General features: G+C 24.4%; 5 protein-coding genes and 1 long non-coding RNA gene across 21 annotated transcripts in view; 3 read left to right on the forward strand and 3 right to left on the reverse strand.

Moving 5' to 3' along the window:
- Nucleotides 1-3,381, reverse strand: part of LOC102672027 (putative RNA-binding protein Luc7-like 2) — a 7,500-nt gene extending 4,119 nt beyond the window's left edge. For 5 of the 7 annotated variants that reach the window (XM_031512332.1, XM_031512331.1, XM_006619540.2 and 2 more), the window contains exons 1-2: nt 3,090-3,313; nt 2,831-2,925 (exon numbers count right to left, since the gene is read on the reverse strand). Coding sequence is in view for 1 of the 7 variants with exons in the window: in XM_006619538.2 (XP_006619601.1) it covers nt 2,831-2,925; nt 3,090-3,150 (156 nt within the window). In the remaining 6 variants the exon portion in view is untranslated. Of the gene's footprint in view, nt 1-2,830; nt 2,932-3,089 lie in introns of those variants that run through there. The other 2 variants (XM_006619538.2, XM_031512333.1) reach the window with 2 other exon arrangements.
- LOC102671135 lies at nt 862-20,854 on the forward strand. The gene is made up of 3 exons (XR_422320.2): nt 862-875; nt 10,224-10,226; nt 20,290-20,854. It is a non-coding gene; the product is annotated as an uncharacterized LOC102671135 (long non-coding RNA).
- Nucleotides 3,851-7,665, forward strand: LOC102671817 (histone-arginine methyltransferase CARMER). Of its 2 annotated transcripts, none has more exons than XM_006619536.2 (8): nt 3,851-4,242; nt 4,859-4,999; nt 5,077-5,571; nt 5,648-5,914; nt 6,026-6,248; nt 6,349-6,635; nt 6,711-6,847; nt 7,044-7,665. In XM_006619536.2, the coding sequence occupies exons 1-8, from the start codon at nt 4,110-4,112 to the stop codon at nt 7,170-7,172; spliced, it is 1,812 nt and encodes a 603-aa protein (XP_006619599.1). In that variant the 5' UTR covers nt 3,851-4,109; the 3' UTR covers nt 7,173-7,665. The 2 variants fall into 2 exon arrangements, with proteins under 2 accessions (XP_006619599.1, XP_006619600.1); XM_006619537.2 differs by having other exon boundaries at nt 7,062-7,665.
- Nucleotides 12,347-14,516, forward strand: LOC102671672 (putative Dol-P-Glc:Glc(2)Man(9)GlcNAc(2)-PP-Dol alpha-1,2-glucosyltransferase). The gene is made up of 4 exons (XM_006619535.2): nt 12,347-12,774; nt 13,078-13,420; nt 13,498-13,637; nt 13,713-14,516. Exons 1-4 carry the CDS (start codon nt 12,595-12,597, stop codon nt 14,448-14,450), a joined length of 1,401 nt encoding a protein of 466 aa, XP_006619598.1. The 5' UTR covers nt 12,347-12,594; the 3' UTR covers nt 14,451-14,516.
- LOC102671277 (annexin B11-like) lies at nt 14,148-17,633 on the reverse strand. 2 transcript variants are annotated; one of them, XM_006619533.2, is made up of 8 exons: nt 17,520-17,633; nt 17,390-17,444; nt 16,183-16,359; nt 15,899-16,103; nt 15,669-15,821; nt 15,409-15,582; nt 15,157-15,338; nt 14,148-15,070 (listed from the first exon to the last, which is right to left on the reverse strand). In XM_006619533.2, exons 2-8 carry the CDS (start codon nt 17,405-17,407, stop codon nt 15,020-15,022), a joined length of 960 nt encoding a protein of 319 aa, XP_006619596.1. In that variant the 5' UTR covers nt 17,408-17,444; nt 17,520-17,633; the 3' UTR covers nt 14,148-15,019. The 2 variants fall into 2 exon arrangements, with proteins under 2 accessions (XP_006619596.1, XP_031368183.1); XM_031512323.1 differs by lacking the exon at nt 17,520-17,633 and adding an exon at nt 16,474-17,052 and having other exon boundaries at nt 17,390-17,439.
- A 333-nt stretch (nt 20,855-21,187) lies between the features above and the next one.
- LOC102670714 (galactosylgalactosylxylosylprotein 3-beta-glucuronosyltransferase P) overlaps nt 21,188-24,962 on the reverse strand; it is a 7,789-nt gene continuing 4,014 nt past the window's right edge. For 3 of the 8 annotated variants that reach the window (XR_004151005.1, XR_004151004.1, XR_004151006.1), the window contains exons 2-6: nt 23,353-23,531; nt 22,869-23,250; nt 22,217-22,374; nt 21,379-21,918; nt 21,188-21,341 (exon numbers count right to left, since the gene is read on the reverse strand). Coding sequence is in view for 4 of the 8 variants with exons in the window: in XM_031512327.1 (XP_031368187.1) it covers nt 21,520-21,918; nt 22,217-22,374; nt 22,869-23,250; nt 23,323-23,520 (1,137 nt within the window). In the remaining 4 variants the exon portion in view is untranslated. Of the gene's footprint in view, nt 21,342-21,373; nt 21,919-22,216; nt 22,375-22,868; nt 23,251-23,322; nt 23,532-24,962 lie in introns of those variants that run through there. The other 5 variants (XM_031512328.1, XM_031512326.1, XM_031512329.1 and 2 more) reach the window with 3 other exon arrangements.

The following is a 24,962-nucleotide window of genomic DNA, read 5'->3' on the forward strand; positions in this document are numbered from 1 at the left end:
TCAAATTAATATCTTTAAATACTTCGTTTTATTTATTTATTTTTTTTCTCTTGTATCTTGTAAAACTGTTTATAATATTACCCTAATAAACCTAAGCGTAAAATATTAGAAGGGTGCTTGCTAACTGCGATAAGAGACGCCCTCCTATGCACCGAATGCTAGGCTGCGAGTCTCCTTTTATTAATGTCCCTGAACATGTAATACTTTCAAGCAAATTCTTTAACATGAACTAAATAAAATATAATTCTTTGTTCTTTTTTTTTTTTTTTTTTAATCATCGAATGAAAAAAATTACAAATAAGAACTAAATGTAACAATTCCCTACTATGTGACATTACAAACACTTAATATACACGCTTTATATTGACTCGCATTTTCAATGGTAAGAAATTTTTAACCACAACGGTATTCACGTTTATTGCATTTGCTGAAATTAAAAAATAAGATAATTAAAAATTTTTTTTAAATAAGTTTTTAATAATTGCTTGAATAAATGTGAAATATATTTGAGCTGAAAATGCAGTTACTCATTTAAAACCATTTTTTAAAGAAAATTTGAAGCGAACATATAACATATTATAGAAAATAATTTGTAATGTCGCCTTACTACAAGTATTTTGGCGATTAGATAGAATCGAATAATAAAAAAGAAACTGAATTTTCAATTTTTTTAACAAACACCCTTTGGACCAATTCGCACAAGATGACAAAGAAATGCGCGAAGCAGTACTATAAAATACTATTATCTTGTTGATAGAAAATCATATTTTCACTATAAACATAAAATATTTGCTTCTATATTAACCGTATTTACATCATTCGAAATTTCCTACATGTATGTCTCATGATTGTATGGGGCTATTAAAATAAATATAGTTTTTTAATATATTTCTAGGTTTCACGAAGAAAAGAAGTAAGATGGATTTGAAAAATATTGGGTTGTATATTTATAAAATATATTTTAGGAGACAATTAATATATTTAAATTAAGTTCTTTATGCAGATACATATTTATGTACAAAATTTATTATTTATAATTTACTGTACCATGAAATTTTATTTCATAAACTAATGAAATTGATTTCAAAAATAATATAAGATAAATAATGATATAATATGAATAATATTTTAAACCAAAAATTAAAATATTCTATATCTCATTTTCTTCTTTTAAAAAATTTAAAGGGCTATTTCTTGTTTATCATTATTTGCTGCCCCGTGTTGCACTTCAACGCCTATCTGGTGTGAATTGATCGGAATCAATTCTCCGAATATATCACACAAATTTCATCCTATTATTTGTATATTGCAAAACTGAATTGTATTGTTTAATTATTTTGTATTTTATATAAAATCGATCAGACCAATTGGCACTGATGAAAAATAACATTATATTATGTATAATATACTTTAAATTTTTTCCTTATACTATATAAAATTATAAAAATTGTTATACAAATACAAAAAAAAAAGAATTGTCAGTGTATTTGTGTATTTAACATAATACATAAATATATATATATATATTTAAATAAATGTTATTAAACAAAAATACTTTATTCAAAAAAATTTCGCAACCAGACTTATTTTTGAATAATTTGATAAAAATTGTAATTCAATATAGTCAAATAATTTCATAGTTACACGATTCAAAATATAATATTATATAGATGTATTACAAAATATATATATTGATTTTTTAAAAAAATAAAAAGAACAATAAATGCATAAAAATAATAAAATAATTTTATTTTATTAAATTTATCAATATACAATCATTAAACCAATATATTTTTTTTATCTTTAAAAAATATAAAATATCATTTAAATATGATAAGATAAATTGAAAAAAATAAAAAGATGTTTAATAATATTAACTAATAGCACAATAAAAGATGATTATATGTATAATATGAAATATATATGTGTATAATTTTTCTTTCTATTCTATTTTATTTCTTTCTATTATATATGCATGTACATATATATTTATACATTTAGTGTATAAAATATATAAAAATATATTGTATTTTATATATATAAATGTTAATATAAATTCATTGATAAGAATAATTATTTTTTGATTAAAGATTCTATAATAAAATATAATATTTGTTTATTTATATAAAATTATACATTTTTTTAAAGATTCTTAATTTCTGTTTATTTATTAGTGAAAAAATAAAATATGAAACTAAACACTATACTAAATTATTATTACTAAAATTATTATAATAAAAATTATTTATACTTCATATATAATCAATGTTATTATATTTTTTTTCTACAATAAAAAGCTTGGATAAAACATATAATATCTAAAGCTATTATAAGTTATATATGTGCAAACCAAATAATATTAATGTAACAACTATTTCTAATTATTTTTGTTATATATCATTTTTATTTTATATAAGTATAAGAAAAAACCAAATATTTGTAAAATATTAAAACACAAATCATAATTTAATATTAAAATACTCATAGTTACAGATTGTTACAGATTTCATACATGTGATTTATGTTTATTTTTAATGAATTAATAAATATGTATCTTGGCAACATTGCTATTTTGCAACATAAAAAAGAAAAAAAAAGCAAATAAATTTACTAAAAAGAAAAAAAGCAATTGAATCGTGTAACCAGAATGAGCTGAAAAAATGTAATAGCAAAAAAATGAAACATGACATCACTAGGTATTGATGTCTGATTGCTTTTATATTAATGTAAAGAAGTATCAAAAGGGAAATACGAAAATGCTCTACTGTAGTGCAAAAGTGCCAATGGTATGTCATCGATATTCAATATGTAATAACTGAAACAAACTCACTGTTGATGATAAGATTTCATGTGGACAGCATGCCAGCAAAAAGCTCTTGCAGACCTTTGGATCCGAGTACTTCACTTGAAATTTGTTATTTTCACCTAAAATTATGATATATTTATTAATAAAATAGATGAATATATAAGTGAATATGATGAAAAGTGTAAGCCACCATCTTGTATTTTTGTATGAAAGATTTCAGATAACTGTAAATAATAAAGTTACAAAAAATAATCGTGTTTCTATGTGAAATGATAATACATACCATTCCGTCCAGTTCCCATCAATTGGTCGAGCATAGCACGCATTTGGTCGTGAGCAGTCATTTTTTGAGAGAGTGCAATATTTCAGATGCACTGTCAAAAATGGGGGTGAGCAATCAGCCACGCCGCTAGCTTTCGAGTTTCGAGTTATTCTCCAACTCGTATTTATCGATCAGAGAATCGTATACCACTAATCGTATGCGCGTGATTCGTACAGGTCGTTCTAGAAAATATATAAAACTTCCGTGCATATAACTTTGCGACCAATAACATTTCAGATTTTATACACATATTCAAAACCTGATTTTGATTGGTTATCATTTTATTAACAATCTCATAATTTAATAATCAAATTATTATATAATAAAGATTAATAATATATATATAATATAACATCCTTAATTTAATGCAAAGCTTTTAAAAATTATATATATCTTATTAATTTTTAAAATTTTTGTAAAATATATATTTGTATAACTTTAAGTTGGTATTGGATTAATCAAATTTTCCGTATTTCCTATAAAGAAAATATAGATAATAATTCATATTCAAAAGTTAACAATTATACAAAAAATGTAAATTATAAAAAAATATTTTAAATATATTTTAATATTTAATTGCAAGTAATATATGAAATATCTAGTAAAAATATAGACGATACAATTACATATCTATAATTAATGCAATAGTAATACATTTCACCTTTATCTTAATCATGATCTAGAGTTATTGTGAATCTAGGGAGTTTAATTAGCTATATATTCAGTACTCTAGTAACTCTATTGCGCGTGTGTAATACGCGCCGGGGGTGGTTAGTCGATGGTTCGGTCTACGAACGTGAAAAATTGTAATTTTAAGCAAGATCTGTTTAATATTATTTGAGTGATTTGTATCGAAAGAGGCGATATCGTATATTTTTTTGTTTTTATTGAAAATTTTCCGGAAAACAACGTTAAGATAAGACAAGCGTAGTAGAACCAATTACAGAACTGCAGCGTACAATACGCACGCGGTGTCTAAAAATGGCGAAAGTGTTTCGCGCGGTGACAGTATCGACTTTGTCAAACAATGGACAGTCAACAGCAAAATTTAATAAGCCGGTCACGCTTAATATCAACTATGATCCACAAGGTCTTAGCATTGAATTCCTTGCAGGTACTTATTTGTCAATAAATAATTAATTACAAATTATATTATTGTCGTTGTGAAGTAGACAACATAACCATACTTAAATAAGCGTTTATAATCTTTCTTTAAATTAAAATTTAATAACAATTGTTAGTATATATGATTGTTGAAATTTTTTTAATTTGTTATACAAGAATATATAAAAAATAGAATACTATTAATATTGTATTGTTATATTTCTCTTTAACTATTTAGTTGAATATACAACGTTTACGATGTGATTATTCTCTTATATAAATATAATTTTCGTTTATAATAAATATTAATAAATTTTAAATAATTTAATAAGTAAATCTTTGTTTAAACATTTGAAATTATTCTTTATATTCCGAGAAAGAAAATCCAAAACATATAATTATGTTTATTTATTGTTTTCAAATTTTTCTTCTTAATTTTTAACAATTTATTAATATAACAATTTAATAATTTAATTTTATCATAACAAAAATTTTATAATAAAAATATTTTAAATATAGAAAGAATATTTTAAATAATTTTAAGAAGATTTTAAAAATATTAATAATTCTAAATTATTTTATGAATATTAAAGATATTTTTTTATATCTTTTATTTTTCTCAATAGGAGACATAATCGGTAGGGATAAAACAACATTATTGGAATTCCCAGTAACTCCTAGTACAGAATGTTCTAGAGTTTCATCTAGAAGTTATGTATTCACATTTGATACAGATAGTTTACTTATAACATTTGCTAATGAAACAGGTGAGCTAATAAACAATTACATATTTAAATTGTGCTATTTAATCTAATTTTTTATATCATTAATAACATTTTTTTAGATTTTAGAAATTTTCATTCACAAATATTGAAACTAAAAAATGGCAAGGGTATTTCTGCATTTAATGAAAGGACGGAAGAATCTTCAGCTATGCAATATTTTCAATTTTATGGTTATCTATCCCAGCAACAAAATATGATGCAAGATTATATTAGAACTAGTACCTACCAGCGAGCAATTCTAGGAAATCTCTCTGACTTTAAAGATAAAGTTGTATTAGATGTAGGTGCAGGTTCTGGAATATTATCATTCTTTGCAGTTCAAGCTGGTGCAAAGAAAGTATATGCAGTGGAAGCAAGTAATATGGCAAATCATGCAGAACTATTAGTTGCTGCAAATAATTTATCAGATAAGATTATTGTCATAGCTGGTAAAATAGAAGAAATTGATTTACCAGAAAGAGTAGATTGCATAGTGAGTGAACCAATGGGTTATATGTTGTACAATGAAAGAATGCTTGAAACATATCTTCATGCTAAAAAGTGGTTAGTTCCAGGTAAATATTTTACAGTTTTTTTTTTTAATTCATTTACACCTGTTATAATAGCAACAGTTAAATAATTATTATACAGGTGGAAGAATGTTTCCCTCTCGAGGAGATCTTCACATCGCACCGTTTTCCGATGAAAATCTTTATATGGAGCAATTTAATAAAGCTAATTTTTGGTACCAAACATGTTTTCATGGTGTAGATCTTTCAGCAATGCGAAATAACGCGATGAAAGAATACTTTAGACAGCCAATTGTTGATACCTTTGATATAAGAATTTGTATGGCTAAATCTATCAGACATATTGTAGATTTTCAAACTGCTAATGAGACTGATTTACATAAAATAGGTGAAAATTTGTATATTGTATATGATTTTCATAAAATATATTATATATAAATAAGATATTTAATAACAAAAATATATTACTTCATTTTATCTATTCATTTTATCTATTTAGAAATCGATGTTGATTTTCATATATTGGAAAGTGGTACTTGTCATGGCCTTGCATTTTGGTTTGATGTTGCATTTATTGGATCAACACAACAGGTTTGGTTAAGTACAGCTCCAACAGAACCTCTTACCCATTGGTATCAAGTTCGTTGTCTTTTGGAAAATCCTTTGTTTTGTAAAAGTGGTCAGCTATTATCTGGAAAAGTTATTCTTATTGCGAATAAGAGGTGAAGTAAATTCTATAAGTAATAATAATTTAATTTATAAAATTTCAAAATTTTATTAATATAAAATATATATGTAATTTCATATAAAACAATGTTTTAGACAATCATACGATGTAACAATAGAATTAAAACTGGAAGGAACGAATATGGAAAGCAGTAGTAATACTTTGGATTTGAAAAATCCATACTTTAGATACACAGGTGCAGCAGCGCAACCTCCACCTGGTTTAAATAATACTTCACCTAGCGAGTCTTATTGGACAACCTTAGATGCACAAGGTGCCAGACAAGCAGTAAATATGGTGAATGGAATGTCTGTGAATGGTTTAGGAGAAGTTTCTATGGACGCTACCGCGGCAGTGAATCCCAGTAATTTACTTGCAATAGGTAAAATATAGTTAAAAAAATAACTTTTTATTTTAAGAATATAAAATAATTATTTTTTGTGTGGGTTTAATTTAGGAGGCCAGCCAAATATTCATCCAGGTTCGATTTCAAGTACAGGTAGGGGTCGAGTAGGAGGTACAGCAACAAGTACACAAGCAGCACAATTAATAGGTGGTGGAATTACACCAAATATGTTTACATCTCCCGCTACGGTAAGTGTAAAAATGTTTTAATTAGATTATGAGCGAGCTAATCTTTATGGTACCAAAGTGTACTAACATATATGCACCATATTCATATACAATATGTATAAATGTTTGCACCAAATTTAGCTCGCTAAATAATTAATAAAATTAAAGCAAAAGGATACTAAAGTGTACGCCTGCCTGCGTGTCTTTCGCGCTACAGCTTGGTGTTACTTTCCAGCAATCGCTGGTCCTTGGCAATACTTCACATTATCCAGTGAATCCCAGCTTGATGATTGGAGATTACGTGACACCTGGTAATGGAATATCATCTCAAACGTATCGACAATGATCAATGGTGAAATCATTTTGTACTGAATATTCCCATACGGCAAAACAATTAAGTGACCGCCATAGTACGAGCAGTAGCGAGGATATCAGCAACAATAATAAACAGAGCCGCAAGTTGGTGTTTAGTTCTCCAGCAAGTAAATTACGACTCTCATCTGCTGTTCGTATCTTAAATGCAGTTAATTTGGCCAATCTTAACACGAATATTGGTCACGTTAATGGCAATAGCAATAACAACTTCGCTTACTTTAATAAAGTTATTATTGGTTCTGGGTTTGGATTTGGATGGAGCGCTAGAAGAAATAAATCACAATGGGAAGCACGTTGGAGGAGAGTGCGAACCGTCCTCTCGTAGTTTTCATTGATTTTCGATTAGTCTTTATTCAATTGAAGTCCCTTGAAGATTTGATCTTCCAAATTGAGAAGTGCATGCTTGCCAAATGTACCCGAGAAAATAATATTTTTTAATGACAATACAGTTTACTAATGCGTAATATACGCAACAACTATTTTACGGAGTCCTGATACAATATCGTTTGTATATCAAAATCAGATTAACGAAAGCAACCGGAAGTAACTGCAGTTGCAATATTTTCTTCTTTTTGGTTCAATGTATATCTTTTGAAAAGTTTCAAAGCTACAATGCATAGGCTTGATTGAACTTTGATCATAAGTAATTTTTACACAATATGTAGGTATACATAGCGTAATGACGTTCCGAATATTTCGAAAAGTGCAAAAAGCAATAATTCGTTAGAGATACGATATGGAGCACTCTGTGGCATTGCCTGTTACTGATATATTAGTTTTTTTAAAATAATTACATATAAAAACTACGTCCTTATAATTTTCATCTATTTAAAGCATAAAAAAAAAAAAAATAAATTTTGTGAAAATTCCATATAGTTAATTAATTTCATTCAATTTCTGTACTATTATTTTTTATTTTTTAACAAATAATATTCTGTTAATTATTTATAACTTAGAAAAAAAATTGTATATAATTAACTACGATCGACCGATAATATAATTTACATTAAAAATAAGCGAAAGAAGAATATATTCCAATAAAATGATGATAAATTATGTTGTGATTCATATCTAGCTGACTTACTGTATTGTATTATTGCAATGTACAGATATTAGAATAGCTTGTACAGGCACAATTTCAAATTTGTGACATTTATATTACATATCGGCCTTCGGTCAATAGGATTAATTCTATATTTTTAGTGTACTTTTATTATAGTAGAATTCTACAGCCTACATATGTCTTATAGCAATTAATAATTTCATTGAGTAACTAAATTCCTTTTTTTTTATTGAAAATGAAAAAAAATGGATTTTGTCATTTTAATTAAATGACTATAATATTTTAATATTCATAATTTCTAAATTACAAAAAAATGAAATGAATTAAAGAATATGTAAAATATAATTTATTATTATGTATTCTTTTTTATTTTTTTTTATTTTAAAAGATTTTTCAAATTCATATTTTTTTTATTTTGATAAATAATATAAATTGGATAAAATCCATTTGTTTCATATTTCAACTATAACAATTTTGTTACACGATGAAATAAAAATAAGAAAAAATTTTTTACAATCTCTAAGTAATAAATGACTTATTTAATTCTATGACAAATTAGAAATACAGGTAATCTTCTAATAATAGGTAGAAATTTGTAGAAATGAAGTAAATATGTCAATACTATTTTTTATATTTTTTTTTTACAATAATCTAAAATGTTTTGCTTTTTTTTTTTGTTAAAATTTAATAAAATATAATTTTTTCTTTTTTTTTCTTTTTTATAAAAACATAACAAAAACGTAAAAACTATTAAATCTCTTTTGTATTATTTTTTATTTTTATATTTTCCATTAAGTTTGACTCTACTTCTTTCTACAAAATACTTTGATCATTTTAAATTTTCCTATTATTAGAAGGTTATTTTTGTTTTTAATATAATTGTATATATGATATTTTTAATTTTTATAAGTTGATTTTATTCAGATCTCGGTAATAATGTTTAAGTCTTATTAGTTCCTAAGGAGTGCTCTTTATTTGTTATCTGCACAAAAAGTTGCTTTTTATTTTAAGATAGCTATCTTTTTATCTTTTGTACTTTAAAAAGTACTTTCAAGCTTAATGAACCGGTATTAGTTACACATTGCTCTCACAGAAAAGGAAATCACTTAGTTTAAGATTGTAACATTACAATTAAAATTTTAAAGTCTCAATATATAATATATAAACGAATTTATTTTTTTATTTTTTATTATCATTATTATAAAGGATTTCCTTTATCCATGGGAGTGATGCTAAATGTATAAATAACTTGCTAGTATTCTTTGATGTTTTTTTAAGGAGTGGTTATAGTTATATGAAACATATAATTTTTTAGTGTATGTATTTAGTATTTGAGATAACATTGACTGCAGGCATTCCACAAGTGCTGATAACATTATAACAATTCGTTATTCTATATAAAACAAAAACATGTCTCTTCCAATCTCGTAATTTCACTCATCTCTTTTTCATTTTTTCTTTTAAGAAATTGAAAAACATTAAAAGCAATATTTAGAATCGAACGCGTACAAAAGTATAAGTTACCGTGTGTTTTAAGTTTCAATAGGAGAGACAAAAGATTGAATAAAAATAAGCATATACTTTTTTGATATTTTTCTAGATATTGCTTTCAGTGTTAGCATGTGTACTTTTTAGTACATGCCCTATTTTCTCTCTCTTTCTCTCTTTCTCTCTTTTTCTTTCTCTCCCCCCCCCTTTCCCCCTCTTTTTATTCCGTTTTAGAAAATTTTTAAATGACTGAAAGATACAAAATATCTCAGGTAGCCAAGTGAGTTTGAAGAATACTGTTTTATATATTTTCTGCCATTTTTCAATTGTGCGCTCGAATTTCGAAAACTAATGATTACTATGTGAAACAGAAGGAATAAGTTCTTCCTTGTTAAAATGCATACTCTTCAAATTAAGCTTAGTAAAATGCTTTCATTGAGATAAGATATATTTGCAAGTAATATATATTAGTTTGTTAGCAGTGAAAAAGTTTGCGTGCTAAAAAGATTTATTATTATTCAATAATGTCATTTCTGATATTCTACAATTTATAGTTTTCTTATAATCTGTGTGATACAAGAAAAGTTATTAGGAGATGTAGAAAGTATTAAGTATTAATTCATTTGCAACAGGATATAATTTAAACTTTATATATCTTAATTAAATAATTTTAAACTAATTAATTTATAAAGTATTAAATTCTATAGTATATAACTCTTGGTAACATTATAAAATTATATTTATTAAATTCTTCCTGTTGTTAATGAATTAAACAATTTTCCACTTTCTTTTGAATAGTCAAACATGAGTGATTTTTTTTAATTATGAATATTTTGTAACATGATTTCAATTCTTTTTTATACATTAAAATTTTCTAAAATAATTGAAACAATCTTATTTCAATATTGTTATGAAGTATTTATTTATCATTAATTGAATTTTTTATCCATTACAAATATATAAATTTTTGTGTTTAAAATTATTTATTAACAACTATGATTCTACACATCATTTAAAAAATATCAAAATTTTTATTTGGATGCAAAATATTTTTTCATTAGTTATATTTTTAATTTAAAAATATAAATTAATATCTTTCTTCTATTTTTATTTGGATTTTATGGAACTTTTAAATTTATAAAAAAAATATTTAATTATATATAACAATTTTATAGGTCTGTTTAGAATTTACTGTAATTTGATAAAAATAAATATTTGTAATATACTTGTAATAAGCTCAAAAATGTTATAATTTTGTTTCTCAAGCAATTGTGTCACTTATATATTATGTATAATTTGTATCATGCTTTATTTGTTTTAGACTGATTAAGAAAATGAAAATAGAAGTAAAAAGTGATTAATAAGTATACTCTTCACTTAAAAAAATTAGATACTAGAATTTAAATAAAGAAAATGCTCAGCTTTGTATAGTGCATACATACAAAACTTATAAATTTGTATATGCATTAACATTCGTGATATATACAGTTTGCCTATGTCTTTTTTATGTATAATATATCTATATGTATAAAAGAATCATGTTTTACAGTATGATAGTTACAAAATATCTATCTTACACATAATTGTGTATTGTACTTCAACAAATTTCGATTATTTTACATTCAGTATATTAAAAATTTATCCTGTAATTATTCTCAGGTAAAAAATGTCATAAAGTTCGATACTTACAGTGTGAAACGATTTACATTTGGATGATCAGGAAACCATTAAATGGAATAGAATCAAATTGAACATTAATGTGTTATACTAATATATTATAGTCTTTATAAGCTCCATTTAATAATACATCGAGGAGGAATTGTACACGGTCATTCAAGAATTAAAGGATTCATATTAAAGAAAGGAATGAACAAAATTCAATTTAATCTATTTATACTAATATGTTTAATAACAAATTATTAGAATGAATTATATTTGCTTCTATTTTAATTTGAAAATTTAATAATAGTTTTGAATTTCGTAAAATTAACAAAAATTAATAAAAATTTTGTTGTGAATTTATATATATATAATATATATATACAAAATTTTTAATTTTTAATTTTAAATTTCAAATATTTATAAGAATTGGTATATTGATAAATTATTTCCTAATTCCTGTACAACATATCCTTAAAAAAAAGTATAAAATATTAAATATTAATTATATTATTGTTTTTGTTTAATGTATTCATTTTTTTAAAGATTTTAATTAAATAAAATAGGAAATAAGCACAATATTTAAATAAGAAGCGTAACATATTAGAACAACCTAATATTTGCAATCCACTTATTTGTATAATATTAATATTTGTATTCTACCAATATTTCTACAGATAAAAGGAAAAAAAAAATTGCTCAGATTATTTTATTCAATCTGAAATTAAGTTCGAATAAACTTATTTACTTCATATTATTGTGAAATTCATTTATTAAACAACAATATAAAACTTATTTTTTTAAACTTAATATTTTTAAAATTACTTAATGGATTTTTTATTTATGTTCCCGCTCCCTCTTTAAATTATAATTTTTATAAATCGATATATCGACTGATTTTAAAATATTGATTTAGCGTTAACTTCAGAGTGTTTCAAAATGTTTTAGTAATTACTAATATCACAAAAAGTATAAGGCATTCTAAATGAATGTATTAAATTATAAAATTAAATTAATTATTAAAATATGATTCTTGAAATTTTTGACAGATATATATGACATTGAAATGATCGTTATAATATTTTATCATATCTTTGGTTGAGTGCGATATTTTGTATAATTATAAATTTTTATTTTTTCTAAATCTATAAATCTTTATTTTTTTTTTTATTTCATCAAAGAAATGATGAATGAATCTATGACTAAACTTATTCAATATTCACAAAAAATATTAATAATAATAATTTGTTCAAGTATAGTAATATTATTTATTTATTTAAATCATGTACAACCTTACTATTTTATCGATGAGGTTTTTCATGTATCTCAGACTTTGCAATATTGTAATAATAATTTTACACAGGTACGTTTTGATTATTTTTTACTTTTTGTAAAATAAAATATTATTATTGAATATTATATATTATATAGTGTTATTAAATATTGTCTATGAGTATTCAAAAAATATAATTATTTTAATTATACATAAATCATTTTACAACTTGACATCTTAAAGACAAGTTATAAATTTTCTTTTATTTATATATATATCATTTGAAGTTCTTTTATATCATTAAATTATTTATTAAATATTAATAATTCTCACAAAAAACAATAAAGTAATGAAAAATTATATTTGAATATATTTAGAGAATGTTATTTTCAGTGGAATCCTAAAATTACCACTTTGCCTGGTTTATATTTAATTGCAACTCTAATTTTATCACCTTTGAAACTCTGTAATATTTTTTACATGAGATGCATAAACTTGTTTGGAACATTTCTAAATCTCTATCTTGCTCAAAATATAATTAAAAAAATTTCAATAATTTATTGGAAACAAAGATGGAATGATTGGATGAAACTTATTGTGGCTTGTAATATTATGTTTTTTCCACCCTTATTTTTCTGGCATTTTTTATATTATACAGATGTTACATCAGTTAATGCAATATTATTGATGTTAATGTTACATTTATATAAACAATTTAAAACTGCAGCTTTTATAGGTATGTATAAAAAGAAATTGTAGAATATCACAAGAATATTAAATTTCAAAAATAGCAATTTTAATTATAATATACAGGATTTTTGTCTATATTAATTCGACAAACAAATATTATTTGGGTTGCATTTATTACTGTGGAATATTTATTTGATTTATTAGATCATAAAATAAATAAATTAATTTCATATGAGCAGTATAATTCAATAATTTATTTAAAAGTGAGTAAATTATTATTACAAAAAAAATAAGAATATTTATCATATTTAAAATTTATATTATTATGTAATTTTTAGCTATTATGGAAAAGAATAATAGAAGAAACATATCATGAATGGAAGTTACTTGCAAAATTTATCCTACAATTGTGTGTACAATTGCTTCCATACATTATAGTATGTTTATTATTTGTTTCTTTTGTTCTATGGAACAAAGGAATTGTAGTTGGTGATAGAACAGCTCATATTCCTACTTTTCATATTCCTCAATTGTTATATTTTTCTATTTTTCTATTTTGTTTTTTATGGCCATACATGATTATTTCCTGGAAAAATTATTTTAAGTTTATTAGTAAACATTGGATATTTGCAAGTTGTATTATTATTTTTTTAATTATAATTGTTCATTTTAATACTTTTGTTCATCCATATATGTTAGCTGATAATAGACATTATGTATTTTACTTTTGGAATAAGTTTATGGGAAAATACAAACAATTCAAATATTTTTTAGTACCATTATACTCATTCACTTTGTATACAATGTTTCATGGGCTTAAACATTTAAGATTTATAACACAGATTAATTATATTCTTATGGTTTCTATAGTACTTATTCCACAATTATTAATAGAACCAAGATATTTTATCATTCCATATATACTTTATCGTTGTTTTATTAAAAAACCAAAAACATGGCAAATTATTGCAGAATCAATAACTACATTAATAATAAATTTTTTGCAATTTTATATTTTTATCAATAAAGTTTTTTATTGGAATGATCAGCCTTATCCTCAAAGAATTTCTTGGTAAATTAAGGAATGATAAATATATTCAATTGTAAATATATTATTTATTTAATAAAATTTTAAAATATTTAAAATTTGCATTTTTATTTTCTTTCATTTATTTTTATTTTAGAATATTCATAAAATATATAATATTATATAGAAATATATATATATATATATATATATATGCATATATAAAATAAAAATGATAACAATAAATTTTATAAATATTAAAATACTAGTTATCATTTTATCGTAAATACTTCGTTTTTAAATATTTTATTATAGATTTGTAGTATTAGTAATTAATACTTTTATAACATTTCAATTTTTAACAATAATATAAAGATTTGAGATTCATAGTACAAAGCTTTACCTTATACCTTATAGTAATATATGTAAACTTTTATAAATTTTTTTATGTAATTAAAATTGTAATTAAAAGTTTTTATGTAAATTATAATATTTCAATATATCATTCATTTACATCAACACATTAAAGAATGAAGAATATATAAACAAATATATAAGTTGTAAAATGTATTTGAAAAAGTTATTAAATGGAACCAAATATAACTTCTGTTAATAGTTTTAAGAAATGAGTGCTAGAAGACATTTTTTGTAATGACCAGAACAATCACCCTGTAAAAATATGATCATTAGATTTGATTTTTTATTTTCTTATATCATATTATTTATCTATTATATTATCTATTAAATATACTAACGGAAATAAAATCTTCCAGCGATTCATTATATCGCTGTCTAAATATTTCTTTGATTTCTCCCATGTCTATTTCACAACGAGTAACAACCAATCTGATTAAACGATCATCATCTGTACCAAGACCTTTCATGCTTTTATACAATTGTTCAGCAAAAAAACCTGCTCTATCTTTAACGCATTCCACTATAAATTAATTTTGCATTAATATATAATTTTAAAAATATATATGTAAAACAATATAATATTTATTTACCAATTGCTAAAAGACCTTTCTTAATATCACCTGAAAACTCGTTTTTGATTGCAGTTTCAATGTTGTTACCAGTAATATTTTCATATTCTTCAAATATTTGTTTCAGTTGTGGAACATTTCTTTGAACAAGTATTGAGTTAAATACTGATTCATCAGTTCCAAAACGAAGTTCACCTAAAATGAAAAATCAAAATAATAATTTTAAAGATTTTGAAAATATGAAATATATCATGAAACATTTATATTATTACAGAAATTACCAGCTCTGAGAAGTTCTTTTGCATCTTCTATAGCAGATGCAGGATTCACATCAAATGATTCATCTCTATTAGCACAACATAATGATACCATTAATCGCTTGAAATTTCCAGAAGTATCATCTCTTAAATCATCCTCTAATGTTTTTCCATACACTAAATGAAAAAAAATATTGAAAATTTTTAATAAAGAATTTGTAATATTACATAACATTATTACAAATAAAACTTACTTGCTTCATAAGCTTGTTTAATTACACAAATCTCATGATTAGACATAGTACACAATACTTCGATAAGAACGCATTCGTCGGTACCAATACCTGCCATTGCATCATGCAATTCTTTAGCATAAAATTGTGGTAATGGCATCATCATAGCAAGAATTAATTTTTCGAAATTGCCCGATAATTCGGATTTTAAATCTTTTATAAGATCCTATTTTATTATTAAAAAAATTTTAATTAATTTTTAATAATTGTTTTTCTATATTATATATTAAATTTTAATTTTTTACCTTCCCATATAAAGTCTTAAATTGAACAGCAATTTCTTGGCGCTGTAGATTACTGCGATTGGCAAGTACATTAATAATAGCCTTTTCATCTGTACCAAAACCTTTCATTGCTTTCCTTAAAATTTCTGCATCTGCTCTGGCATCAAAATCATTATATGATATGACTGTAGGAGATAACTGTAACCCAAAAAACAAATCATATACAATATTTTTAATAAGGAAGTATTAAGTAAAATACATTTAGTATCTAAAAGAATGTAGCCTTTTATATATATCTTCATTTAATCTCACCTTAGGCGCAAACTGATTTCTCCGGGGGGCTGGGGCTGGATGAGCTTGATAAGATCTATCCTTGTGTGGAGAATAGAATCCTGCACCCTGCCCCCCAGGATAGCTTCCGCTTTGATAGGAACTTGAATTATTTGAATAAACATTGGGACCAAAGGTATAAGGAGAAGATGTATTAAAATATTCTTTTGAGTCTGATATAGTCTGAAGATTTGGATAATTATAATTTTGCTGTTGTGGATATACTGTAAATTGATTTAAATATGATTGCTGCATTTGCTGAGGATAAGAAGAAGTCGACTTTTGCATAAGTAAAGGCATTTGTTGAGGAGTTTCTGGAGTTGGAGGAGGATATTGAGGATATTGATTAGGTATAGGATGACAAGGTTGTGTTGGATAAGGAGTTAAGACTTGAGAAGAATAAGGCTGTGGCATTCCAAAAGATACAGGAGGAATATTTGTAAAGCCTATGTTGTCACTTTGAGAATAAGGCGGAGCACCGGGGGCAGAGGGTGTGCCAGGTGGAGCCCCAAATGATGTTGGTGGTTTTACATTTCCAGGAATCACTGGTGGTGGTGGTCCCTTTGATAGTCAGAGTACAAATAGAAAATGTTACAATCAGATTTTCATATATACTCTGGAAAAAAGGCAGTTGGAAAAAAGGAAATAGAAGGAATGCAGGTCTTAATTATTTCAAATAAAAAAGAATTTTGAATAAAATTGCATTAAAAATGCATATTACATTGCATATAAGATTACTGCATATTGAGAAAAATGATATCTACCCATGAGACTCATTTTCATATTTTTTCATTGAAAATATCTCATTTATAAATATTTCAATTTGTTACGAAATATAAAAATGTATAATATTACAAAAAAAAATTTATGATAAAAAAGAGAAAGTAAGTATACTTACTTGATAACCATAACTCATTTTGGTTCGCTGTAAAACAATCACTGGATACAAAAATCTATAATTAAAAAATAATTTTAATTAAATATAATTAAAATAAAAAAAATAATGTCTCATAATCATTCTGACAAACCTAAGAATTTAATAAAAAAAAAAAAACAAACTTAACGATGTTCAACGGAAGCACTTGCTACGAACAATGGCAAAGAAACCGTTTTGATGTAACTATTGCAACTCTATATAAAGTTATTTACGCTACAAGAAGATTTTAAAGCTTACCTAAACTTTCGTAGAATTGTATCCTATAGATATTGACAATTTTATTTATATGGTATATACGATACTTGAACTAAAAGTGTATTTTCTATAAATGGCAATTTAAAAGAAATTGCTTAACGGAAGTTATAGAAAAATAATTTTTTACAATATAGTGACGTCACATTGACAAGTTGACGTAAGCACAATGAATTAGTGAAATATCGAATCAAAGGAAACATGTAATTCAAACGCGATAATACTAAAATAAAATTTAAAATATTTATATATATATATATATATATAATAAATGAAATTAAACTTCTCTATATCACTTTTTAATATATAGATATATTTATTCTTTTCTCTAATATATTCTTTCTTCTAAGAAATTTTTTTTTCTAGTTTTAATACTTTTGTAAATTTTTTATTTCAAAACATTCATATACAATTTTATTTATGATATTTCTCAAATTAGTATTTTTAAGTAATAAATTGTCGCTTTATTTCTTTTTTTTTTTTAAATTGTTGATGGATATTTTATATCCAGTTAGTTAAACAAGTTAAACAAAAGAAATTAAACAAGAAACTAAATAATGAATTTAGTATTAATGGCGCTATCTCACGGACAGACTAGAAGCTACAATTTAATAGGAACACAGAATATACGAATATTATATATTCGTGATGTCATAGATAAAAAGAATAACATTATAGAAAAAGAATAGAAAATTGATTGAGTACTATCTCTTGAATATTAAAAATTTTTTTTTTCAAAAGTTTTTTAAATAGTTTTTCTCAAAAATACTCAAAAGATGATGCTGATTCTTAAATCTTATCTTACTTTATCCTGTCTTTAAAAAGATATCTTTAATAGTTAAAAGATAGCGTTATTTGTCAATTCTTATTCTATTTCTATCTTTGTCTTCTTTATATTATTTTCTGTCTTTTTTTTATGTTTTTCATTTGTGACATTCTGAAGATAGTACTGATTTCAACGTTTTTTACGCTATCTTTATTCTTTTTGTATAATATTGCTCTCTTTATCTATATTAATTTTATTTATTTTAAAGATAGCGTTGATTCTCTAATTTTTACTTCGTTCACTATTTGCTTTCCTTCTCTATGTTTTGGCGCATGATCACAAATGAATAGGATATCAATGGAAAACACTTTCATTATTTCTCTTTCAAAATTGCAATGCATCTTAATCTTTAATGTAAAAAATATAGATATTACATTCTCGGCTTTACAATGTATTTCTTGTCAAATATTGCAAAACATATATTCTGATATAATGTCGTGAAATATAAAAAAATTTTTAAGCATTTTACCGAAAAACGATGTTATAGAAGATTTCTTATCGAATTTATTCTTTCTCTATTTATAATTATGATAATACATTTTGCTCATAAGTTAAACGAGAAAATAAATAGAAAAGTTTAATATTATTGGCAACATTTTGCAGATGGATGCTAGAGTTCCGACTTAATAATAGATATATAATATATAGAATGTATGAGGTATTCATAATGACATAAAAAGCAGCATTGTGCGAGAATACTTGCCATTATATTGAAAATGCAATATTAATCAATTAAGCTTTAAAATTTCTGCATTTTTAAACTCGCAACTCAAAACTAGAATTTCAAATAATTTTCTTGTATAAATCTACAAAATTTGATAAAAAATTCTTGCCTATATTACGTTATCTTGTGAATTTGATAAAAATCTCACGTTTCATTTTTTTTTTCAATTATATTTTCACGATACAAAATTGTAAATTCAGACAAAAATTTTTATTGTCAGAAATTTCGATTTTATATTAAGAAAATATAACTCAAGAAGTAATAGAGACTCAAAATTTTTTTATTTTCAAGAATAAAAATTTTTTAGGAGCATATTTATAATCAGTCTACACATGTATTAAGAACACGGATTTTTAATTAAATTGTTTTCCGTGCATTTTTATATATATTCAAAATCATGATCTCTAATTTAAAGCTGTTTTTATTTTTTTTATTTTACTATGATTAAATGTTTCATTTATTTTTTATGATTGTTAAAGTTATTAATACTGACGCAAAGACATAATTGGTACGAAGCCAACATTTTCTAACAACAAGTTTATTGCTTTCACGATATTTCAGCTTAATTAGAATACGGGCAAATTGCAGAAAACTGCAAACTTAATTTATACACGTTGTGCCCATCAACACTTTTACAAAATTATGTATACACATCATAATTCTTATACTAATATAAAAGTATTTGTAATTAATTTTGTAAGAATCATCCATATCGATATATTTAAACAAATTAGAAAATAAATTTGTTAATTTTATAAATTTAAAAAAAAAATAATTATATTCATTCAACATACCATTATTTATAATATTAATCTTTATTTTGATATTGATGGACTAAATAATAATATTCTGGATGCGTGCAAAATTTAAAATTTATATTTAAATTTTAAATTTTTCTTGAACAATAAAAGCAAAGAAATTTGAAAAAGATTATTTGATAATTAAAGAATTTGTTTCAGATATTCTTTTCTATATTCATTTGTATTATTTTGATGAATTAATATTGCATATTGAGATGCAACTTCAAAAGATCTGTTTTTCTTAAAATTTATTTTTAAGAAAATTAAAAATAAATATTTATTCATAAGATTTTGTTATAGATCTTTTGAAACGCTTTGTTGTATTTCATTTTTTTCCTATCTACGCATGCATTCGATATGATATCAAATTTGATGATTGAAATCTTTTTTATTGCAAATTGCGATAATCTTAATTTTATGATATTTTATTTATGATCTATTAAAAACCAGTGCATATAATATTTTGTCATCGCCTTTTTTCTTTTTTTTTTGTTCACTTAATATTATATATTATGCACATATAACCAATTTTCTTAAAAATAACAGGAAGTAATATGAAATATTACTTCTTTAATAATATTAAAGAAACAATGGATCTAATTAAAAATAGATCAAATTATAAAAACAAAATAATAAAATAATTTCCTACTCGCTATTTCGCATGATAAATTCATACATGTTGTTGTTTGACAGAAATATAATTTAAAACGATACTTATATAAGAATAAGTACAAAAGATAATTTGTATTCACTTTGTTACATTAAAAACTTAATGAATATTCGATGTATGATTTTAAAGAAGCAGTTGATTCATTAATCAGATACAAAATAAATACGTAGTTGCGAAGCTAGAACAAATGGAAAACAACTAACTTATAAAATAAAACGGAAGAAGTTGCAAGAATAATGCAAGAAGTTATACTGAGCAATAAAATTTTTTCTCTAATATAAATTTTTTTTTCTTATAATATTATCGCATCGAATAACTTTCAATTGAATCACTTTTCTCGCGCTAATTGGTCTTCATTTTATTAAGTAATTATTGTAACAACTAAAATTTTAATATTAATTAAATATATTATATGTAAAATATCACTATATTATACAGAAACATATTTCCATAACAAGATTAGATCAATTTCAATTCTTTTTGCACGTTAATTTTTTTAAAAAAATTTAAACTATAAAAGAAATTCATATTTTTTTTTCCAAATTCAATTGCTCAAGATTAATAACAAGCTTAATAAAAAAACAAAAACAACATTATAAAGATCATTTATCTACAACATTTCCTATGGAGATCTTAAACAAATTATAGCTTCTCTTAAATTTTTTCTAAGATTAACAATAAAAAAATTAGAAAAAAAAGAAGATCATTACTACGCCAATCGTACTTCACAATACTTCAGGCACTGAATCACTTTGTTTCGTACTTATTAATCGTTAAAATTAGATCGAACTCGAAAATGCAGTCGCTATCGATTTAACATCATACTATCTGTTGTTTTAATTTAACTAGGTTCGTTTCACCGTACAGTTTCATATCAAGAGGCGCACTTGGTTCATTCTTTTTTGTCTGCGTATGCCAAGCGAGTACCTTGGTGCAATTATCGGCCAAGAATTCAATTTCTTTCGGTTCAAACGGTGCCAAACTTTTCAAAAATCCATCTTCCTCGTATCCAGCTTTGAATGGCATCGAGGCATTTGGCCTTTGAAGCAGAAACTTCACGTTTACAGCGAAGCCTGCCATATCGACTGGGAATTTCCGACCGGCGATCCATCCATCGTAAAATCCGACGAATTTTTCGTTCTTAATAATGGGCGAGCTTAAACCAAATTTGGTGCATAAACCAACAGGAAACATGGAGACTCGTTTTGTTTTACGTATCTAAAATATATAATTTTACTGTTTAACTATTTAAGTATAATCACGATTAAATAATCTAAGTTATCTAAAGTAAATGATATAATTTTATGCTAAATTTTTAGATAAAAGCAAAAAAATCTCAGATAGTTTAAATATGTTTCGCTTTTTTTTTTTTTTTTACTATACATAAAATTATATCAAAATTATATATTACTATACATAAAATTATATCAAAATTATATATTTCTCATAGCCTTTATAATTTAAAGAACTTTATCCATATTATTGTGTAATAAGAATATATTTGCAAAAATAATACTTCGTCGAAGAGTGCTATATCATAGGTATTGTCATCATCGGCGAAATAGAAGACGCCATTAGTTGCATTTGCCCTGATCCATTGTAAGCCACGATTCCGATTAGACACGCCTCGTGGTTTGGCACCCTTTTTCTGCTTGTACTTTTCAGGCATTGGAGCTGGAAAGAAAAAACACAAAAGTATTTAAAGTCGAACATTACAATACAATTCAATATACATAAATATACATTAACGATATACATCAATTTGCATAAATGTCAATATGATCACGTTTGTAAAAGCACGGTGAACATGCTGAGTATCACAATATTAAACATGAACTGACTAACAAAATCAATATGAAGCTTTTTCATCAAGATCTTTGCGGTTGTTTCAATTAATTTTCTGGTAATATGGTTATTGGTCAACGAAATTAATTTTCATCGAAACTATTTATACATATCGACTCAGCAGTAGTAACGTGTTTAAGATTTCGAAATTATTTTCAAAAAATATACACATAATAATATCGCGTATAAAATAATAAAAATTATTAAAATAAATAATTCTTCTTAAATAGATTGTTCCCAATTGATTTTATTCACGATTAGATTTAATTAATGCCAATTTAATTTGCAAAATTCCGTTCTAATTTCTAATCTATTGAATTTACCAGTCAGATGCTCGAACTTCAATCCTGTTCGTTCCAACAGCCTCGTGACTTGTTTAGTGGCAACGGTCGCGTCCTCGATAACGAGCCAATGAACATTCTTTACCAACATCAAAGTATGCGACATCCTGGTGAGTTCCGGTATTTGTTCTGGCCGACGATACGTCGGCGTGATTATATACAACGGTTCCGGCATTTTATCCGAATTCATCGACGATTCTTGTCTCTCTTCGTTCAACGATACGTTTCGATCATTCTTCGAATTATTCTCGGATAATTCGAGAATATCCTTGTGCAAATAATTCGTTAACTGCTGCACCAACATCGAGGTTATGTCTGGGCTCAGCCCGTTCATCTCTTGAACTTTATACACAGCGCTTTTGATCTACAAATAGAGACAACAAGTGTTTTAGAAAAAGGCAGTTGTGAGGTACGTTTGATGCTTTTGAAGATTTACCATTTCTTCCTTGAATTTAGACGTCTTTACGTAGCGCTCTACGTCTTCCTGGGATAGAACAGGGCTGTCTTCCACGGAACCACCCGTGTTGAAATCGGCGATTTGATCGAATCGTACGCTGGTTGATAAATGGTATTGGTAAAACACCACGAAGAGACCTATTAAGGCTATTACTCCCATTTTCATAGATGACTTCATTATACTTGAACCTGAAAAGTAAGAAGATAAAATTAATAATTAATAAACATAAGAGATAGATTTAACACATATTTCTGAAAATCTTATGTTGGATTAGAGAGTTACATAGAAAAAGAAAAAAAAAAAAAAGGAATATTATCGCCATGATATTTACCTCTAAACTGAGTTACAAGTTAATAATTTTGAAATTATTTCAAGCGATATATGTATATATATACATATATATATAGGTATATGTTTAGATAAATAATGAAAATCATCGAAACTATTCTCCCTTTCTTCTTTCTTTCAAAAATTGCTCACTTCGCAAACGAATGAGAGTAAAATTAGGAAATATAACATCCTCGTGCATTAAAGCTTTTATAAGACGGAAACGATAAGATATACGCTTCCGGCGATACGTATATATTTCTTTATGCAGATGAGATTTTGAAAAATTGTCACGTTATTAATTTTAATACATGATATTTGGTGGATTTCCTCTAATGATTATGAAATTGTAACGTTTTATATATTCGAATCAAGAATGCCAAACATTATCATGGTTTCGTACTATCAATATTTTAACAAGTATTATATTTACTTATATCGCATAATTGAGTTAAAGTGATTAAAAAAAATTGAAGAATAATTTATATAATTTTTTAGATCAGATATTTTTTCCAAATAAATTTTTTTTTAATAATGATAACATTCCATTATGTATAAATTTTATAAATTTTCTTCAAATTGATACTGTGCTAGATAACGGTTTTTCTAAAAATTAAAAATCGGAAAAAAGTAATAAAATGTAATGTAGAAAAATTAGTTATCTACGTATTTTCTAGAAATTCAATGTTTTAATTTTTAAAAATATTAATTTTTATATATATACATTTTTAATAAATAATAATAAAAATTTTGCGAAATTTATGATTATATTAAATAAATATTTATTTTTATTATCATTTTATAAGTATTTATTGCGATTTTACCTTTGTGATAGTCTTAATATTATTGTAATAATTTATATCTCGATGAATAATACCTATCCCATAAAACTATAGATAATTTATTTTTTAATTCTATTCTTATCTAATTTTTTTTATTTGAAAATTAATTTGAATTAATTTCTAATTTATCATTATTTTTTCTTCCAAATAGACTCAATCTCTTGCATATATATAATTAAACTATTCTCATACTATTCATAAATATTAGATATCTTAATTTTTTTTTTTTTCATTCCTTATCTTAATAATATAATTTTATTATTAATTCTGATTAATTCTAATTAATAAATTCACAAATATTAAAAAAAATTATTACAGGAAGATGTTATAGATCTTCCTTATCAATAATAGAATAAAATGTTTTTTCGACAGCTGGGATAATATCCAAAGCAATGTTTCATTATCTTGCATTGCTAAACGATAAGAGAGAACGAGTGTAAAAAAAAAAAA

Source organism: Apis dorsata, unplaced genomic scaffold (assembly GCF_000469605.1).
Source record: "Apis dorsata unplaced genomic scaffold, Apis dorsata 1.3 scaffold_416, whole genome shotgun sequence".
In the NCBI taxonomy this organism is placed as follows: Eukaryota; Metazoa; Arthropoda; class Insecta; order Hymenoptera; family Apidae; genus Apis; species Apis dorsata.

Excerpts from the sequence above, each read along its gene's own strand:
- LOC102671817 (XM_006619536.2), top strand. The coding sequence starts at position 4,110 with ATGGCGAAAGTGTTTCGCGCGGTGACAGTATCGACTTTGTCAAACAAT. Across the intron at positions 4,243-4,858 it reads TAGCATTGAATTCCTTGCAG|GAGACATAATCGGTAGGGAT; the intron begins GTACTTATTTGT and ends TTTTCTCAATAG. Across the intron at positions 5,000-5,076 it reads AACATTTGCTAATGAAACAG|ATTTTAGAAATTTTCATTCA; the intron begins GTGAGCTAATAA and ends ACATTTTTTTAG.
- LOC102671672 (XM_006619535.2), top strand. The coding sequence starts at position 12,595 with ATGATGAATGAATCTATGACTAAACTTATTCAATATTCACAAAAAATA. Across the intron at positions 12,775-13,077 it reads GTAATAATAATTTTACACAG|TGGAATCCTAAAATTACCAC; the intron begins GTACGTTTTGAT and ends TGTTATTTTCAG. Across the intron at positions 13,638-13,712 it reads ATTCAATAATTTATTTAAAA|CTATTATGGAAAAGAATAAT; the intron begins GTGAGTAAATTA and ends TGTAATTTTTAG.
- LOC102671277 (XM_031512323.1), bottom strand. Across the intron at positions 16,104-16,182 it reads TTAAGACTTTATATGGGAAG|GATCTTATAAAAGATTTAAA; the intron begins GTAAAAAATTAA and ends ATAATAAAATAG. Across the intron at positions 15,339-15,408 it reads GAAAGGTCTTTTAGCAATTG|TGGAATGCGTTAAAGATAGA; the intron begins GTAAATAAATAT and ends ATTAATTTATAG.